This window comes from Hermetia illucens, chromosome 5, assembly GCF_905115235.1.
Source record: "Hermetia illucens chromosome 5, iHerIll2.2.curated.20191125, whole genome shotgun sequence".
Classification (NCBI taxonomy): Eukaryota; Metazoa; Arthropoda; class Insecta; order Diptera; family Stratiomyidae; genus Hermetia; species Hermetia illucens.
In genome coordinates this window covers 66,889,941-66,906,912 of record NC_051853.1, presented here as the reverse complement: position 1 = coordinate 66,906,912, position 16,972 = coordinate 66,889,941, and the positions used below count along the sequence as shown (strand labels likewise).

The 16,972-nt window shown below is 42.0% G+C and overlaps 1 protein-coding gene across 5 annotated transcripts in view; it reads left to right on the top strand.

Annotated features, from left to right (window-relative positions):
• LOC119657544 (glutathione hydrolase 1 proenzyme-like) overlaps positions 1 to 16,972 on the top strand; it is an 89,779-nt gene that overhangs the window by 49,800 nt on the left and 23,007 nt on the right. For 4 of the 5 annotated variants that reach the window (XM_038064490.1, XM_038064487.1, XM_038064488.1 and 1 more), the window contains 4 exons: positions 8,278 to 8,381; positions 8,442 to 8,580; positions 8,648 to 9,049; positions 9,117 to 9,567. In XM_038064490.1, the coding sequence (XP_037920418.1) occupies positions 8,278 to 8,381; positions 8,442 to 8,580; positions 8,648 to 9,049; positions 9,117 to 9,567 (1,096 nt within the window). Of the gene's footprint in view, positions 1 to 3,668; positions 4,119 to 8,277; positions 8,382 to 8,441; positions 8,581 to 8,647; positions 9,050 to 9,116; positions 9,568 to 16,972 lie in introns of those variants that run through there. The other variant, XM_038064491.1, reaches the window with a different exon arrangement.

Genomic DNA, 16,972 nt, shown 5'->3' with positions numbered 1-16,972 from the left:
TCCAGTGTCCGTGTCGTACCAAAGCTTTGTTGTCTCCTAGGTCACCGCAAATTTGCAGTACTTATTTTCTCGTTACTGGATGTATTACAGTCTGTGGACTGTAATCGCTTGTACTCTCCTAAGAAAAGAAACCCTGAACAAATACAAATCTTGAAACACTATTGCTGCCGAAACGTCAACGCTACCGGCTACCGCAAGACGCTCTCTCTTGACCTGGGAGCCTTCTAATTGCAATATTTCGATATAGATTAAGGAGCATCATAATTGTACAATGCTACGCACCAATGGAGACTTCCGATGTAGTGGAGTAGGATGTTTTCTACGAGCAATTAAACGCGTCTCAGGGCAAGTTTCTTAAAAGTGACATTGTGATCGTGAAGAGGGTCTGAATGCCAAGTTTAGATCTGATAACATCATGCTCGGGCATGTGATGGGTAAACGTGATCTTGGCGACTGTAATGTAATAGTGGGAAGTTCGTGGATTTCTAAAACTTTCCCCGCTTCGTTATTGGTGGTTATTGTTCGACCACAGAGCCTGCCATAAGCTCAGACCGACGCCGTACGAGCAATCAGGTCGCCCACTTCGCAATCAGCAGCAGATTTAGGAGTTGTGCAATGGATGTACGTGGTCCCTTACATTTGCTACTATCGATGAGCACTAGACCGCCAACAAAAATGTTATTTTCTCGGATACTAAACAGGTCATCGGCCATGCTCCGTTGGGGCGTCATAAGATCTAGCTGACTGCGGAATCATGGAAGCGGATCGATGAACGAAAGAGATTGAAGGCTCTACTGACCGTTGGGAGTGGCGGAGAGTGTGACGCGTTCGATACCGAGCAAAACCCAAGAAGTTCAGCGTAGTATGCGCCGTGATAAGATAGAATTTACCATTGCCCTGGTCAGGAAAGCGAACGATGCTGCAGATCGCAATGATTTCAGGAATGTTTACCGCATCACGAAAGAGGTTACATGTGGTCACAAAGCTTTCGATGGTCTTGTGAAGGACGTCAACGTGAGAGAGGTGAAAAAAGCACTTCACCACGGTTCTTAACCGTATTACATCCGGTTAGGTTCCTCCTCTTATGTATGAAATAGCTAGTCACCGCAACATACGAATACGAACTGTTCCTCCAAGCAGAATAGAAATCATTCGGCCATCAATGCACTCAAACGAAGCAAAGCCGCTGGGTTTAACGCTCTCCCCACAGAGACGTTTATTGCTGCATCTGCAGTTAACGCCTCCACTAGTACGGAAATCTTGAGACTCGGAGATGATCGTTACGTTCCCAAAGAACGGGACACGTGTTTAAGGTTTTGTGTAAAACAAAACATTAAAATCGGTTAACTGCCTGTCTGCCTTTTTTTCTGGTGGTGGAACACCTCTCCTAGAGCGTCCTCTAGATTCTTCCTTTCTTCCACAAATCTCGGACAGTGGAAGAATATATGCACTGGGTCCTCTGGGGCTCCACCGCAGCTTGGACAGTCGGGTGAGGTCTCCAATTTAAACCTGTGCAGGTATTGGCGATATCCTTCATGCCCCCTGAGACACTGGATGAGATTATAATTAATCTCATCGTGTCGTCTCTCCAGCACCCCTTGATAACAGGAATGAGCCTGTGAGTCCACTGACCCTTTCCCGAGCATTCCCACTACTCTTGCCATCTATTTATGGATCTTTCCCTTTCAGCGTCCTTCTTCTGTAATAAGGGAGAGATTGGCTTCGCATTGTATATATTCGCCATCTCATATGCCAAGATGTCAATCGGCATCATTCCAGAGATGACGAATGCTGCACCATCTTAGACAGTCCTGAAAGCAGAGCATACCCTCAGGGCGGTCCTCCTGTAGACTGCACTCAGTTTGTTAGTGTTAACTGAGATCCCCAACGCCTCCCTTCAAACTGGAGTCGCATAGAGCATGATTGAGACCACCACCCTGGCTATAAGCAACCTAGAGGTACGCCGTGGCCCTCCCACTTCCGCATCATCCTCGGCAGAGCCACACTAGCAGTGGATGATTTATCGGAAGCGTGTTGCTTATAGCTGAGCTTCCTATCTATCACCACCCCCACCTGTCTGTTTGTCTTTCTGTCTGTCTTTCTGTCTGTCTGTCCGTCACACGCATTTTTCTCGGAGACTGTAGCAGCGATTGACACCACATTTGGTGGAAAGGTGGGAACTGTGAACGCTCACGCATACAGTGAGTTACATCGTGTTACGTCAAATTTAAGCGGAGGTCCATGCAAAGGGGGGTGTAAATTTTTTTTTCACCAAATATATTCATGTGGGATATCAGATGAAAGGTTTCTATTAATTCTTTCCGAAGCTGGTGTTACTTTTGACATTTGTTGGAAATGCGGGGAGTTCGGGGGGTCGAAAGTGATAATTTATTCAAGGGGACCATTCTCACAAACTACCCAACCGAAAAATCTGAAAAAAATCAAGAGGCTGCTACTCTGTGGTGACTAGGCTCCGAAATACCTTCCATATCCCTTCAAATAAAGTTAATAATAGTATATTACTATAATTTTCAGTAATTGGCCGCAGAACCCCCTTGAGTTCATCCTAGCACCACGAAATGTAATAATATAGAATATAATATAGGGCTGGATCCTACCAAGTTCGATAGAAATCGCACTATTACTAACAAAGTTACAATAGGTCAAAGTTATCACTTCTTTGGAAATTCAAGATTTTGAATGAAAATATCACCCGAAAGTAGATATTCTCACATAATATAGGCGTATATTACGTGTTACGTCCTAATGGGACAAATTAACACTCGGATGTATTTATAAAAGAAATACACAAAACCTTCCATACCTGAAGCGTTTTATTGTGAAAATTGCTCTCTGCCACCGCAAAAATAATAACTAAAATAATCCTGGGATGCATCAAAGAACATCTCGAAAGCTTGATCAAGAGAAAGCAGGCTGGTTTCCGCTCCACATATTTCTACAACGACCACATCACCGCCCTGCAGATCTTCGCCGCATCTGCTTTTCATCGATTTCGAAAAAGCTTTCGATAGCATGAACTGGGGGTTTATCTGGAATACTTACAGTTCAGAACCACCTGTCTCGATCAGGTGATCAGCCAGTCGTTCGAGACAAACATCCAAAATCCCCCAATACATGTTTCAGACAATGAAACAAAAGTTTATTGCCCCCGCATAACAACAATAATTTCAGCCAGTCTTGTGTTCTCTTGCAAATTTTACCACGCGCAGCGAAAACAACAAGTACAGGTTGGATTGCAAGTAGTGCGGCGGCAGTTCCACAACCTTATACAAAAATTTCTCCATTGTCTGCACCGATGCATTCGGTAAAAATTCACTTGATGGCATACTACCATGGGCATGTTCATGGTACAGCGATGCAATGATCGGGGTGGATGAGTATTGAAAAATTATATTGAAAATTAAAAGGATCATTTAAAATGAATACTCAAATAAGGTTAGTTTTTACTGTGGGGTCAAGATGGGATTCAGGAAATTATAAAGGGGATAAAGGATAATATGTAATAGGAAAAGGAAAAATGCTGCATCATATTTTCACATGAATCTCGGTAGCATCTTGAAGCAAATCGAAAAATAAAATGATATGACGTGAAGCCGGCGAATACTTTAGAGCAGGTCCAAGACCTGTTCCAGGGAAAAAGGTTGAAGACTGTCAAAGAGGCAGCTACTACATCTTAATGAAAGTTAAACAAAATTAATTAAGTTGCATTATATCTACAACTATCATGTGACTAATCTACAATTATAAAAGAATTTAGTCCCCCTCAGTTTTTCTGCAACAGCGGTGAAGTTTTATTTGCAGTTTTTACTAACTTTCATAGCCGCGGCTGCAACAGATACCGTCGCGTTGTATAATTTTGTCGTTCGCGTAACTTGGCGCACCTAAAATTGATGTGATACTAGTTTGCGCTCGCTGGTTTTGCTATCTTGATGTTTTTTGCTGAAAGCTAAAGTTGTAATCCATATGTTGACACTGGTTTTAGTGCAGTCATCCAGACTAGAATTTTAGTTGTGGCGTTCAATTTTGACTTACCCCGTTCTGGTTATTGGTTAATGTTTGTGCTCCATGTCCAGTCCTCTGTCGAGATGCATACCAAGGTACTTTATTGTTCTATATTATTGGATAAGATTGTTTTTTGTAATAATTGGTGGGCAGGTTCTTTCCCTTCGCCTGAAAGCTACCTGTCATGTTTTCTCTCGTTTCTTTCTATCTTCTACTTTCTGCTCATTCTGAAGTTTTGTGTATTGGGCTTCAAACAGTTGGGGTGTGTGCATGTTACCATATCATCTGCAAAAGTTGTGGTTAGAATTTCTGGTCACGTTTGAAGGTCTAGCGAGTAAAAAGTAGAACATTGGGCCTAGTATGCTACCCTGTGGCAATTCGGCCTTGATCGGGTAAGGTTTACTCATCTTTATATTTGCCCTTAAAGGTTCGCTTTTGAAGGTAAGTTAAACAAGAGCGTTTACAGCTATTTGGCTATTTACACAAGCTGACATGACGACATAACACGACTACTCGCCGATATATTGGCTTTGCAAACCAAATTCAAATTTTTCCAAATCCATTTCAAATTCAGACTTTTCTATTTTCAATTTAGACTTTTTCAATATTTTACTGTAGTTGTAATTTTATACCACCTTTTTACCCTTGAATAACAATGGAACTGGGCAATTTCCTTTTTAAGGATTGGGGAGTCCTAAGTCCACATCGACTTGATGCCGGGCCGGACCAAATGGAGAGCACCTTGCTCTTGATGGTCCACGGACTCCGCTTTTTAAATTTAGCACCTTTAGGACTCCTCAATCCCTAAAAAAAAAAATTGTTTAGCTCCGGTCGAGCTTTTGGTCTGAACTGTAGGCAGATTTACGTAAAATATAAATCTCACCCTCGTCGTGTTTCGCAAATTATAAAAGGGAGCGCATATCATCTGCGAGCCGCTTCGATCACGCTGCTCCCAAGGTGGAGTTGAGGCAGCGTCTGAAGAGTTGCCTCTGCCCTAGTAAGAAACGGTAGCCGTCTTCGTCCCTCTTTTAATAATGGAACTAGGATTCTTTAAAATAAAATCTAGGCTGGCCTTTAATTTTCTATTACCATTTGCTTTAATGAACCAGTCCGGCGACTTCTAGGAAGTAATAGAAACGTTACAATTAATACTTTTTAACACTTAGGAAGTCCCTCCCAGGATAGTCACTCCCAGGTTTATTGAATTTTTCCGGTGCGGACCCACGCATCGTTTAAGGACACATGAAGTTTTCAGTGTGGTCAAAGGGTAGTATAGGTCCCAGGGCGAAACGTGGATTAGTGCACACGATGGAGCATAAAACCCGGGAAATGGGAGCGTACGCTCGCTGAACAGAGATGAAGCTAATGAGCAGCTAGCCGATACCCTGTCCCAATATAGGACTGATGCGTTACAGGAGATGCGTTGGACAGGAATCGGTTTCCTGGAGAAGAGCCGCTACACCATATATTACAGTGGTCATCCAGTAAACCATGTGCTCGGAGTAGGTTTCTTAGTCAGCCAAAAAATGAAACCTGCTGTTATCGGCTTTGAAAACATAAGCGGAAGGCTATGCACTCTGCGCTTGCGAGGCAGGTTTAGAAATATGAGCCTCATTAACGTTCACGCCCCTACAGAGGAGATTGCAGAGTCGAAGAAGGATACCTTCGACGAGGCAGTAGAACGAACCCTCGAAGCCTGTCCCAGATATGATATCAAAATCATACTTGGGAATTTTAACAGCCAAGTAGGGAAGGAGCCCGTATTCAGGCGATACGTTGGCTCCAATAGCTTACAACAAAATACAAATGATAACGGACTGCGGATTATTCAATTAGCGGTGTCTCACGAAATGGTTGTTGGAAGTACCCCGTTTACGCGGAAAGCGGTCGACAAACATACGCGGGCCTCTCCAGAGGGGACCACTTTCCACCAAATAGACCACGTGTTGATTGAACGCCGCCGCCTCTCAGCCTTGATGAATGTCAGAATATATAGGAGGGCCAATATAGACTCGGATCACTATCTCGTTGGCATGGTCCAAGCTCGAATAACAACAGTGTGACAACCGTCACTGTCAACAAGAAGAAATAACATCGGTGAGAAGACGGTGAGTGTGAGTGACCCTGATGAACTCCACTTGGACCTCAAATTCCTGTGAGATTCTACCTCGGTTCAGCACATGATATTTGACGTCATTATATATTACTATAATAATACTACTTACTCAACATGAATGCCTTTTTCGGAGTCTTAACGAACACCTGCCTTTTCCACCGTCTGGGAAACGTCTCTGATTTTCGAGATTTCCGCCAAAGTGGAAGTAGCAATTCTGCAGAAACTGCAGGAGAAGTGGTAAATAACTCTGCGGGCGACCGTAATCAGTTTGAATGCGTTAATACCCGAAATCATTTCTCTTCTATTTGGATGGGCTGCCCATATCCGCATATTGCGAACACTAACCATTTTAACCAAAAGAGGCGGAACTTCACCGAATATCATTCGGTTAAGAACCATACATTAAAATCAAACGTCACGCCCACAATGTCGCCTTTTGGCAAGCTAATCAGAATTGCGTGTAATTGTTTGTAGACAGCATCCTTCTCTTTCGGAAATCTGTGATGCTCTTTAACATTAATCAGAATCTTGCAGTTCCAGTCAAAAATCAGTTTCCAGGTTCAAAAAACACTCATTGAGGTAGCCATCAGTAACGATCCAACATCGGCTTTTCAGAGTACTGAAACATTGCCACAGGAGGGAGAAAAATACTCTTCAAAGACCCACCATCTCACTTTGGTTAAGACCGAATATCCAGCTTATATCGTTAGAATTCTCTTTCGAGTTGAAGCGAGCATTCTGGGGACCTTCGATACCGAGAAGCGGAGAATATATTATAGTTTGTGTTCAGCAACGTGATGCTTCTATAATTGCTTTATGCATGATATCCTCACTTTTATGTATGGGGCAGATTATGCCTCGTTGCTAATCCTCAAGCATTGATTCCCTGTCCCACACGTCGAGCATCAGTTGATGAACCACCTGACGAAGTTGGTCGCCACCATATTGCGCCAGTCCCGCTGTAATTTCATCGACTCTTAGCGACTTATGATTCTCAAGCTGATCGATTGAAAGGACTATTTCTTCCATGCTTAATGGTGGCGTCTTCAGTTGGCGGGACCTCTAGATCACCGATATTTTAGTTGTTGAACAATTCATCAAATTACTCAATCCGTCAGTCCAATATAGTGGTGCGGTTATTTGGCATCCATTTCCTCTTCTAGGTGGCATGGATGACCCTATTATGGAAGACTTCAGTATTCACCCTCGCCTGATTGTAAGGTCGGGGTCGTATCGTTATTCGAGATCGGAGCACCTTGCGAACGGCATTCATCAAAGCTGAGAGGTGGCGGTATCCGGATACTATGTGGTCAATTTGTTTGAAAGTGGTTCCATTTGGAGAAGCTCATGTATATTCGTGGACCGGTTTCCGGGTAAACCAAGTACTTTCAACAATCTTTTCTTGCGACACTGCCAGTTGGATAATCCGTAATCTGTTGTCAGTGGTAGTTCTATGTGTGCTGCGTAACAGTAGGTTTCATTTTTGGCTGACTAGGAAACCTATTCCGCGATTTACCAGATGGCCACTATAATACATGGTGTAATGATTCTTTTCCAGGAAACCGTTTCGCGTATTGGGACAAAGTATCGTCAGCTTGGCAATTCCTCTTCTGTATAGGAGCAGACGGTCATCGTTTTTTAGTCAATTTAATCCGAAACTCATTTCTGGACTCCATATCATTGGATTTCCATGTAGGATTGTCAGCCCTAAACAACCCCCAATCTCGAGGACGAGTTGATACAATTTGTTCCGTTTTCAGGAGTGAAAGAGCCACCTTCATTCTTCTCCGTCTGCAGTTTTTCATTAAGAAAGAACTCCCAGCAAAACCCCCGTGGAGGTAGAGATAGAGTTTAGTAGTAGATCTGTTGATGGTGGTTCCCAGGTTTTATGCTTCATCGTATGTAGTAATCTACCTTTTGCTCTGAGACCTATACTACCTGATGATATGATATGTATATTTAAATATATTTTCGCATATATTTTCGCACATAACACAAGTCCCTCCTCTAATTTTATGAATTTTCCAAGTAGGATTCCCTCGTCTATCTATTGGTTGGGTCAAATTCACAGTTAAATTTTCTATATCTCTGGGGTGTTCTGTAGTCTAACATTTCAATCACATGTTTCTAATCAACAGGAAAATCTGCAGTTACACAAGATGGATGAGATTCGGAGGATTCATTTTGGCCTTGATTTTAATAGGATTCTTCTTCACATATTTAGTAACGAAGTATCTGGAAAGTAATTTATTTTGAAAGCAAGTAAACTTTCTAAGTGTTAACATTTTACCTATAATTTCAGTATCAGACTATTCCAAGTCTTCTTTAAGACTAATTCCTCCAAATCCCGAAGTGGAGGCACCACCTTCCCGTTCAATCCTCTACGTCTTCCAACATGGGGCTATTTGTTCAGACAATGATATTTGCAGCGAAATTGGACAGTAAGTTTATAAAGCCTACAAATTTTGTGACTCTGGAGTCTTAAATTGTCTGCTCCAATAATTACAGGTATATTTTCAACCGTGGCGGCAACGTCATGGATTCAGCCCTAGCTACTTTATTTTGTAACGGGATAACAACAATGCAGAGTTTGGGAATAGGTGGTGGCTTTATAATGAACGTTTTTATAAAAGCCGAAAATAGATCGTACACAATTGATGCAAGGGAGACAGCTCCAAAATCAGCCACCGATAGTATGTTCACAGTTCATCACGTTGGCACCCCGACGTCAGTTGGAGTTCCTGGAGAGGTTCTAGGCTACTGGGAGGCTCACAAAAGGTTTGGTTCGATGACATGGAAAGAAATCATTGAACCTTCAATAAAAGTATGCGAAGATGGGTTTCCACTGTCCAAACACATGCTGGACTCACTGCACACAAATAAACGACTGAAAACGGATCCACTTTTAAGGTATATATTTTATCATAAGGCGTCTTGCCGAAGTATTTATCGCCATATCTGGTAATTACTATTTCAGCTCTGCTTTCATCAACAAAGAAACTGGGGACTTCTACCAAGTTGGCGCTCGAGTTCATCCGCCCAAAGAACTCTGCAGTACATATCGCCTTCTAGCCTTACACGGTGCCCACGACTTTTACAATGGAACTATTTCAAAATTACTCGTAGATGATCTCAAAGATGCGGGAAGCTTAGTCACGGCAGAGGACTTAGCTTCATATTCGGTCGATTGGCATGACTCCATTCCTGTTAATTTAGATGATAACATTATGTACGTAGTACCTCCTGCTGGAGGTGGGACCCTCTTAGCTTTGATTATGAACACGCTACGAGGATATAACTTCACCAGTGATAGCATATCAACAGTCAATAACACAATCCTGACCTACCATCGAGCAATAGAGGCTTTTAAATTTGCTTTTGCCAAAAGATCACTTCTAGGTGATATGAGATTTAATAATTTGACGGAGGTAAGTTATTTTAATATTCAATTTCAGATTCCAAATGGTAGAAGCTTAATATGGCCAAGATATCTATATTTGTGATAATCTGTCACTATCATTAATATATAGAGAGCAATACCCACCATTTAAAGATAAAATCTACCTATTAAAATATTAAGACATTAACATTAAGCAGCCATACCAAAAATTTATTAACTCTGCAAAAATAAATCAATTTCTATTTCCTCGACGTCTTCAAGGAAAATTCAACGTTCCATTTTTTACTTTTTTTCTTGAGAGCGCGTGCCGGAAAATCTAGCGTCTCGAAAGCACTAACCATTCTAAAAATATCTAAATTCTTGGATAACGTGTGGACACAGCCACTGCCAAGAATTGTGATATATAGGAAGTAAATATTTCCAAAAATAACACCGAAAGAAGTAAGTGCTTGATAAAAAGGGTTTGATAAGATCACTGTAATATTGAGAATATCTTCATCTTCGAAATTCCCCACGATATCATTCGTACACTGACAGTTTCAGTCTGATCTATCGGCGGAATTCAATCTTAATCTCTGATTACTAACCTAACCCACGGCCATGGAAATTATTTTTCCGGGTAGCATATCTGTGCAAATATTTGTACATACAATCAGGAAATAATAACTGCCGTCCTTCAGATGTTTTCAAACATAAAACTACACTCGTAAAACTCAAATAGATTAACAAGTTCTTATTGTATTTGCACTTATTTATAGATACAAATTTGAGATATGATTTGCCGCAGAACATTACTATTGTTTGCTTCTTATCAAGGCCATGAACACAAATATCCAACCAAATACTATAGTTCCATTCGCCCTAAATAATTTTTTGGCAGTTAAGGGTGGTCTGTTATTTCTTTATCAAAAACTTTCATTTCATTCGATAACAAATGGTAAAAACGACTACCAACTGTTGCCAAGTCAAGGCCATCTTCAAAAGTAGTCTTCTGTCAACTACCGTCACGGGTGGGAAAGTAGGGGAAAAGGACAATGCAGTTCTGCCGGCAACTAAGTGCAGTTCCACGGTAATGATTGACGATAGGTCCACGGTATCATCCACGTTAACCAAATAAGGAACAAGCCGAAAAGCATGTTTTGTGTGAAACAAAACCTTATCAAAATCGATTCATTGCCTGCCTCTCTGCCTGTCTATTTTCATTTTTTTTTTTTTGACGTTAAAAGGTGGAAAGGTTTAAAACCTACCGCTGGCTCCATCCATGCGGTTATGTGAAACTTTTACTCAGTAAAACCACCTCCTTCTCCTTCGCTTACCCCGCGGCGCCGCCAGTTCGACATTACGTCGCGGCGCAGGATCAGTTCCGAACTGCGACCCGTGTGGTTATTTGCTACTTTCCTTCAAAGCTCCTCTTTTCTCAGCCCACAAAACTAGTTCAGAAGTAAGCACAAGGTCCACGATATGCTCAAGAGACAATATCGCACTGTCGTGAATTTCGGCCTTCTCTCTGTGTGCGGCGAACCTCGGACAGTCAAAAACAACATGCTCCGCATCCTTCAGAAACATCTCACGTGTCGGGCAAAATGGGGACTCGTAACGCCCGATGCGATAAAGGCATGCACAGTACCCTCCGTGTCCGTTTAGGAATTGAATTAGGTCGTAGCTAAGTTCACCGTGCCTTCGCTTGATCCACTTTGAGACATCTGGAAAAATCCTGTCAGTCCAGGGTCCTTTAGGTGAATCATCCCTTCTTTTTGCCACTCCAAAATAGCTCCACTTCGTGCTAATGGCCGAGAAATGTTACAGGACTGGCCGATTGCATATGATGATGTTGACCCACGTTCGTAAAGATGTCAAACACATGCTGCTTCGTCTGATGTTGCACCTTAATTAAGCGCATGACGTCCGCAAATTTGCTTCTAGCTTCAATGGCGATGCCCAGACTGGATCTGCATAAAGCAAGATGGAGTTGATAACTCTAGAGATAAGGCTTTGCCTGGGGGGCCTGGGTATCCGGTAACATTCTTGCTAACAATGTAGCAACCCGGAAGCTTTTGTTACTAAATTCTCAAGATGCGGCTTGAATTTTAGCCTTTGGTCAATCGTGACTCCTAGGTATTCAAGCGTTGGTTACTAACGTACGATGTGTTCGCCGATTCTGATCTGTATCGATTTTTGCTTCCTTCGTTTGGTGATTAAAACTACCTCAATTATATGCTCTGCGTCAGACCAGTGTCTTCTAGCCAAATTCTAATTTCAAAAATGGCCTCGGTTCTGAGGACATTTATATCCTCAATATCTTACGCCACGATAGTCACTCCGATATCATCTTCGAAGCCAATGATTGTCATTCTTTAAGCAGTTAAAACTTCAAAATTCCGTCATATATTTATTCAGAATGCCTGGAGTTTTATTTTCTTCAATCTTCTTGGCAGCATTCAGGACTTCTTCAATGGTTACCTCGGGAATTTGATCTAAATCGTCCAGATAGCTGGATGGATGGATAAGTTAGATTGACTTGAAACTTGTGGAAAGAGAGTACTAATGATATCCCTCAGAAAATCAGGTTGAGTAATCGATACTGAGCGACTACCCTTTAGTGATGCCATGGCTGTCATGTATGCACCGTGCATAACCTCTTGAAGTGGTCAGTTTTTCTTCTAGATATGGCTGCTTGCAGTTCTTTCCTCTCTTTTTCATAACGACTGTGCAACTCTTTAGACTCCTGCAACGTTGACTGTGTCTCCCGACTTTAAGGCAAACTTTGAGAACTTGTTCAATCTCGGTATTCGAACAGGAGTTGCGCATTCGTCCCTTGATTATAGTGTAACGTGGCATGGAAACGTCACATACTTTCTGAATCCTTTCGAGAACCTGCATCACCCTTCCTTCTGCGTTTTCCTCCTGCAGAAGTATTTTCGCGAGCAAGTGCTTATCAAGATTCTTGCATATCCAACCCGCTACTGCAGTTTTCTTGGCATGCTTTCCTTCTGTCCTATGCTCCACTTCGAAGATGATAGCCTATGGTCGCTATGCGAATAACAACAACTGTTAGATCTCTCATCGACCCCATATCCTGTCCCCGAAAAGTATTGACGCCCTCAGTATTTACCAGAACAACATTCAGACGTGAAAATACTTCGGGCAATATGCCGCCTCTTACATTTGTTTCTAGACTAACCCAATATACGCCCCAAGTGTTAAAATCGCCAGCTATTACTATTGGGTTGTAGCGCTTTGCTTCGGAAGCTAATCTTTCCACCATCTACCGCGAGGCTTGACCCAACATAGCAACTAAATTTGTAAATGCCGCTTTAGCTTGTCTTCTGGACTACCTCGTCTTCTGCGTTATTGCTCGTGTTTTCGATTGCTCGCTTTCCACAGGTCCAGATTGCTGCTTCGCCCCTTCTGTCTCATATAAAAACACCACCGTGAAAATCTTTGTAATATATGTGAACATATGATGGCCCTGTCAACTTTATTTTCTAACGCGCTTTGGGACAACAGGTCCAGGGCTGCCTGACAATGGTTTAAATTCAACTGAAGGAACTTCATTTACGAAAACTAAAATCGCCTTCTTAAACGCCGAACATTTGTAATTAGCTGTGATATGATGTTACTTTCCTGTGTTTCATTTTGGATTCCAATTGCATTCTTTGGCAATATGACCTCATTATCCGCATCTTCGATACAGCATAGACCTATCGTGCTTGCTTGAACAGTTTCTGAGAACGTTTCCAAATTAGCGGATGCAAATGGCTTTTTTTACTACTTCAAACGGCAAGGCTATTTTGGCCAACCATCACATTTGACTCAAGGATCGAATCTAGTCCAAGTTGAGTCTTTAAGGCCTCGCAGATCTCGACTTTTATTGTAACCCCACTAGGTCCTTGCACTAAATCACCGTTGAGTCTGGGCTCACCTTTATCTCCGCTGCTTTGCCCAGTGTTAGTTTGCGTGCAAATACGTGCCCATTGCAGTTTGGACAATCGGGTGAGGTGTCCAATTTAAACCTGTACAAATATTGACGATATCCGCCATGCCAGGTAAGAAACTGGGTGGGATTATAATTGATCTCCTCATGCTTTCTCTTCAGCCAGGACGGAAGTCCAACGACCCTTTTCTGACTGGTCCTATCGTTGCTGCCATTTGCGTATGGATCCCTCCCTTACGGCTTTTTTCAGTTGAACGTGATGTTATATATGTTCATCATCTCGTCTGCCAGGATGTCAATCGGGATCATTCCCGAGATGACAAACGTTGCATCATCTGAAACGGTCCTGAAGAAAGAATACACCCTTAAAGTTGTTCTTTACTAGACCGCACTCAACTTGTCTAAAACATGCAGCGCTTTTCCACAAACTGGAACTGCATCCAGCAAGAACTCACCACCCTGGCTATGAGCAGTCTGCAAGTACGCCGCGCTTTCCTGCATTCGGCATCATTCTTGCGAGGGCCATATCTGTGATGGATGCTTTTTTGCAAATATGCTCTGTGTGTTGCTTAAAATTGAGTTTGCCATCTATCAACACTCCCAAATATTGATTGGTCAGCTTGGAAGTCATGATACGATTCCCAGTTCTAATGCAAACGCTTAGTAATGAGGACCGCCTCTGTCTTTCCCCTGCGAGTACCAGTCCAGCACTCTCTAAACAAGCACACCACACTATAACCAGAGCTAAGTCGTCGGAGCTAACCCACCACCGTGGGCTCCTCCGGAACCGTAAGTGTGAGCATCAATCGTCGCCAGCGACGTTTGTATAAAGTTCCAATTGGCCGGATTGAATGCATTTATCACATCCAGGGTCACTACCATGCAATATTTGCTAGTACAACCCCTCCCATGAATTGCATTTTCGGTCAAGCCAATATGTGATGGCGTCAGTGATTGATCTGGCTTTACGGAACCCATACTGCCGATGTCAAAAGCCTCCTTGGTTCCTGACGACAGGAAGTAATCTATTATAAATTACCCGCTCCAACATTTTTCCCCTAGTGTCTGGAAAAGAAGGACGGTTCCCCTGAAGATTTGACAGGCTTAGGCAGCAACACCAGCCATGAATTTATCTCTGCTTCCGAACAAAGCTCCTTAAAACATTCTCTCTTACTCTGCTGATCGATCCTACCTATTTGCCTTTGAGCCGTTCATCTGGCTCGGTGGCAAATTAATCGAAGGCTGGCAAGTTCAATAATTGAGTCTTCTGGTAGGGAATGAACATCTCCTAGGCAGAGATGCTTTGTGGACATGGAGAGCTCTATCCGTGGAGGCACCTGCTATGCTAGGCGGGTCTAGCCACACCTCCATGAATGTTTGCTCTTTCATCGCTTTTGCAGACTATCCTGGTGTTCTTTTTGATTTCCGCTTCCGGGGTACGGTTGTTCTAGCCTGTGGCTCCGTCCTTATTTGAAAGGTGATTGCCTGGTGATCGCTGTACGTGAAGTCCTCCCTTTTCTTACGCGCATGATAGAATTCCTTCAACTTGAGTTGTTATTTCAAGGCAGTGCAGATCTCTCCTTCGGATGTTAACTCATCGAGATAATAGACTCCCCGCGTTAGAAAATAACTATATGTTTTTTTTACGCCGAAATAGTAGTTTGAACTGCCAAATTACCATATCCATTAAAAAAACAACTGTTATTCGTTAATTATAATAGTTTAAAAATTGATTTCCCGCAAGGTGGAAAAGAAAATTCATGTGACTTCATCGAGCGTGTTACTTTTTAAGTAATCAGCCAGTTTTTAATAGGAAAGTGAGAAATTGACGCGTGAATGAACAGTTCTTCAATTTACTTTACGTTTCGGCTTTAATGGTAACAGACTCTTTAGCAAATTCTAACATCTTTAACTGGGTAGCGATAGTAAATTTCTGAAAGATTCATATTCCGCAAAAAGAATGGATTTGCACTGAGCGGCATTCGAACTTTCGACCGGGTTGAATATTCCGTGGTATCTCTTCTCACGTAACTTGATTTTAGTAATAATGACACAACATTCTAACGCAATCGTATATTATCAATTAAGGTTCAGATCAATTAGTCTAAAAAATGTTAACTCACAAATGAAATAATGCTCACAATTTAAACCTGACTCCAAAGAAGCGGGTTTCGGTCAGACGACGGCGATCCACTTCTTCCGAAAATCTCCTTTCAGAACAGCTAAAAAATCTTTCTGGGGTTTTTGTGGGGTTATTTGTGCAGCAAGCCAAAAATTGGTATTTCATCGTCCTCCATGGCATTTCACGTGGGAAATTAATTTTGACAGTTTTAAATTTTTGTGAGTAACTGCCAGTTTCCGGGCTACTGAAGTTTCTTGGCTCAAGTTGTGACGTCACACAACATGGCTCGAGCTTTTTAATCTGTTTGAAATTTCAAATGCTGATAATTTCAAACACACCGGTTTTTTTCAAAAACGGTCCTTAAGAGTTTTGTCAGATTGTACCATAGAAGTGATTTCCGTCATTAGTGAATATGAGACACACTATATATATCCCGTGTTTTGGGAACGTACCGCGATATTCTCCCCGAGTGAGTTTATAACTTGGTTACGAAAGCCGTCAGTTTTGTCCATGGATTTTTTCAGCTCAAACATGAGATCCTCTTTCTGATTTTGCTGACATTTCCCCCTAGATCTCTTAGGACGAGGTCAGATTTCGCCTTTTTCAATATCTCCATATACGATAAATTTCCTTTACTGAAGATTACAATTGCCTCTGGGCGAATTCGATTTCTTTTTGTTTACGACCTTAGTCTATCCACCGTGTTTATTTACCTTTGGTTTCGCTTCGCTAGCCGGCATTCTCACTTTGGGCATATGTTTTCCCTATTCTTAACTTTCAGTTCCGTTTTTTGGACTAGTAAGTCGTTTTTTTTTTCATTTTTAGCGCCTGTTGACTCCCTAAAGCTTTCCCTTGTTTGTCTCGCACTCTCTTGCTTAATCGAAGATTGATGACTTTGTGCTTTGCTGGTACTTTGGTCGCCTATGACACTGTTGAGGCAGGGGGGTTCGACTTTTCCTTAGGTGTTCTTTTTTCTTCCTGCCAGTACTATGTTCTTAATGGCTTGGTTTACGTTGTGCTTGTTCTTGATGAATTCGAAGAGCTCAACTATTTTAGCCCCAAACTGCATGGGGGTTGAGCGTAAAAGGAGAGAATTTTTCTTCACCGAATATAATCACGTTGGGTATCAAATGAAAGGTTTCCATTAATTTTGACATTTGTTAGAAAGGCGGAGTGCGGCAGTTGGAGCTAATTATTTCCTTAACGCACCCATTCTCAGAAATTACCCAACCGTAAAATCTGAACAAAATTATGAAGTTGCTTTATACGGTGTCCAAGCCTCGATATTTATATCTCAAACTAGGTTAATAATAGTATATTACTGTATTTTTGAGGAAATTGACAAGAAACCTTCCTTAAGTTCATCCTACAGTTACA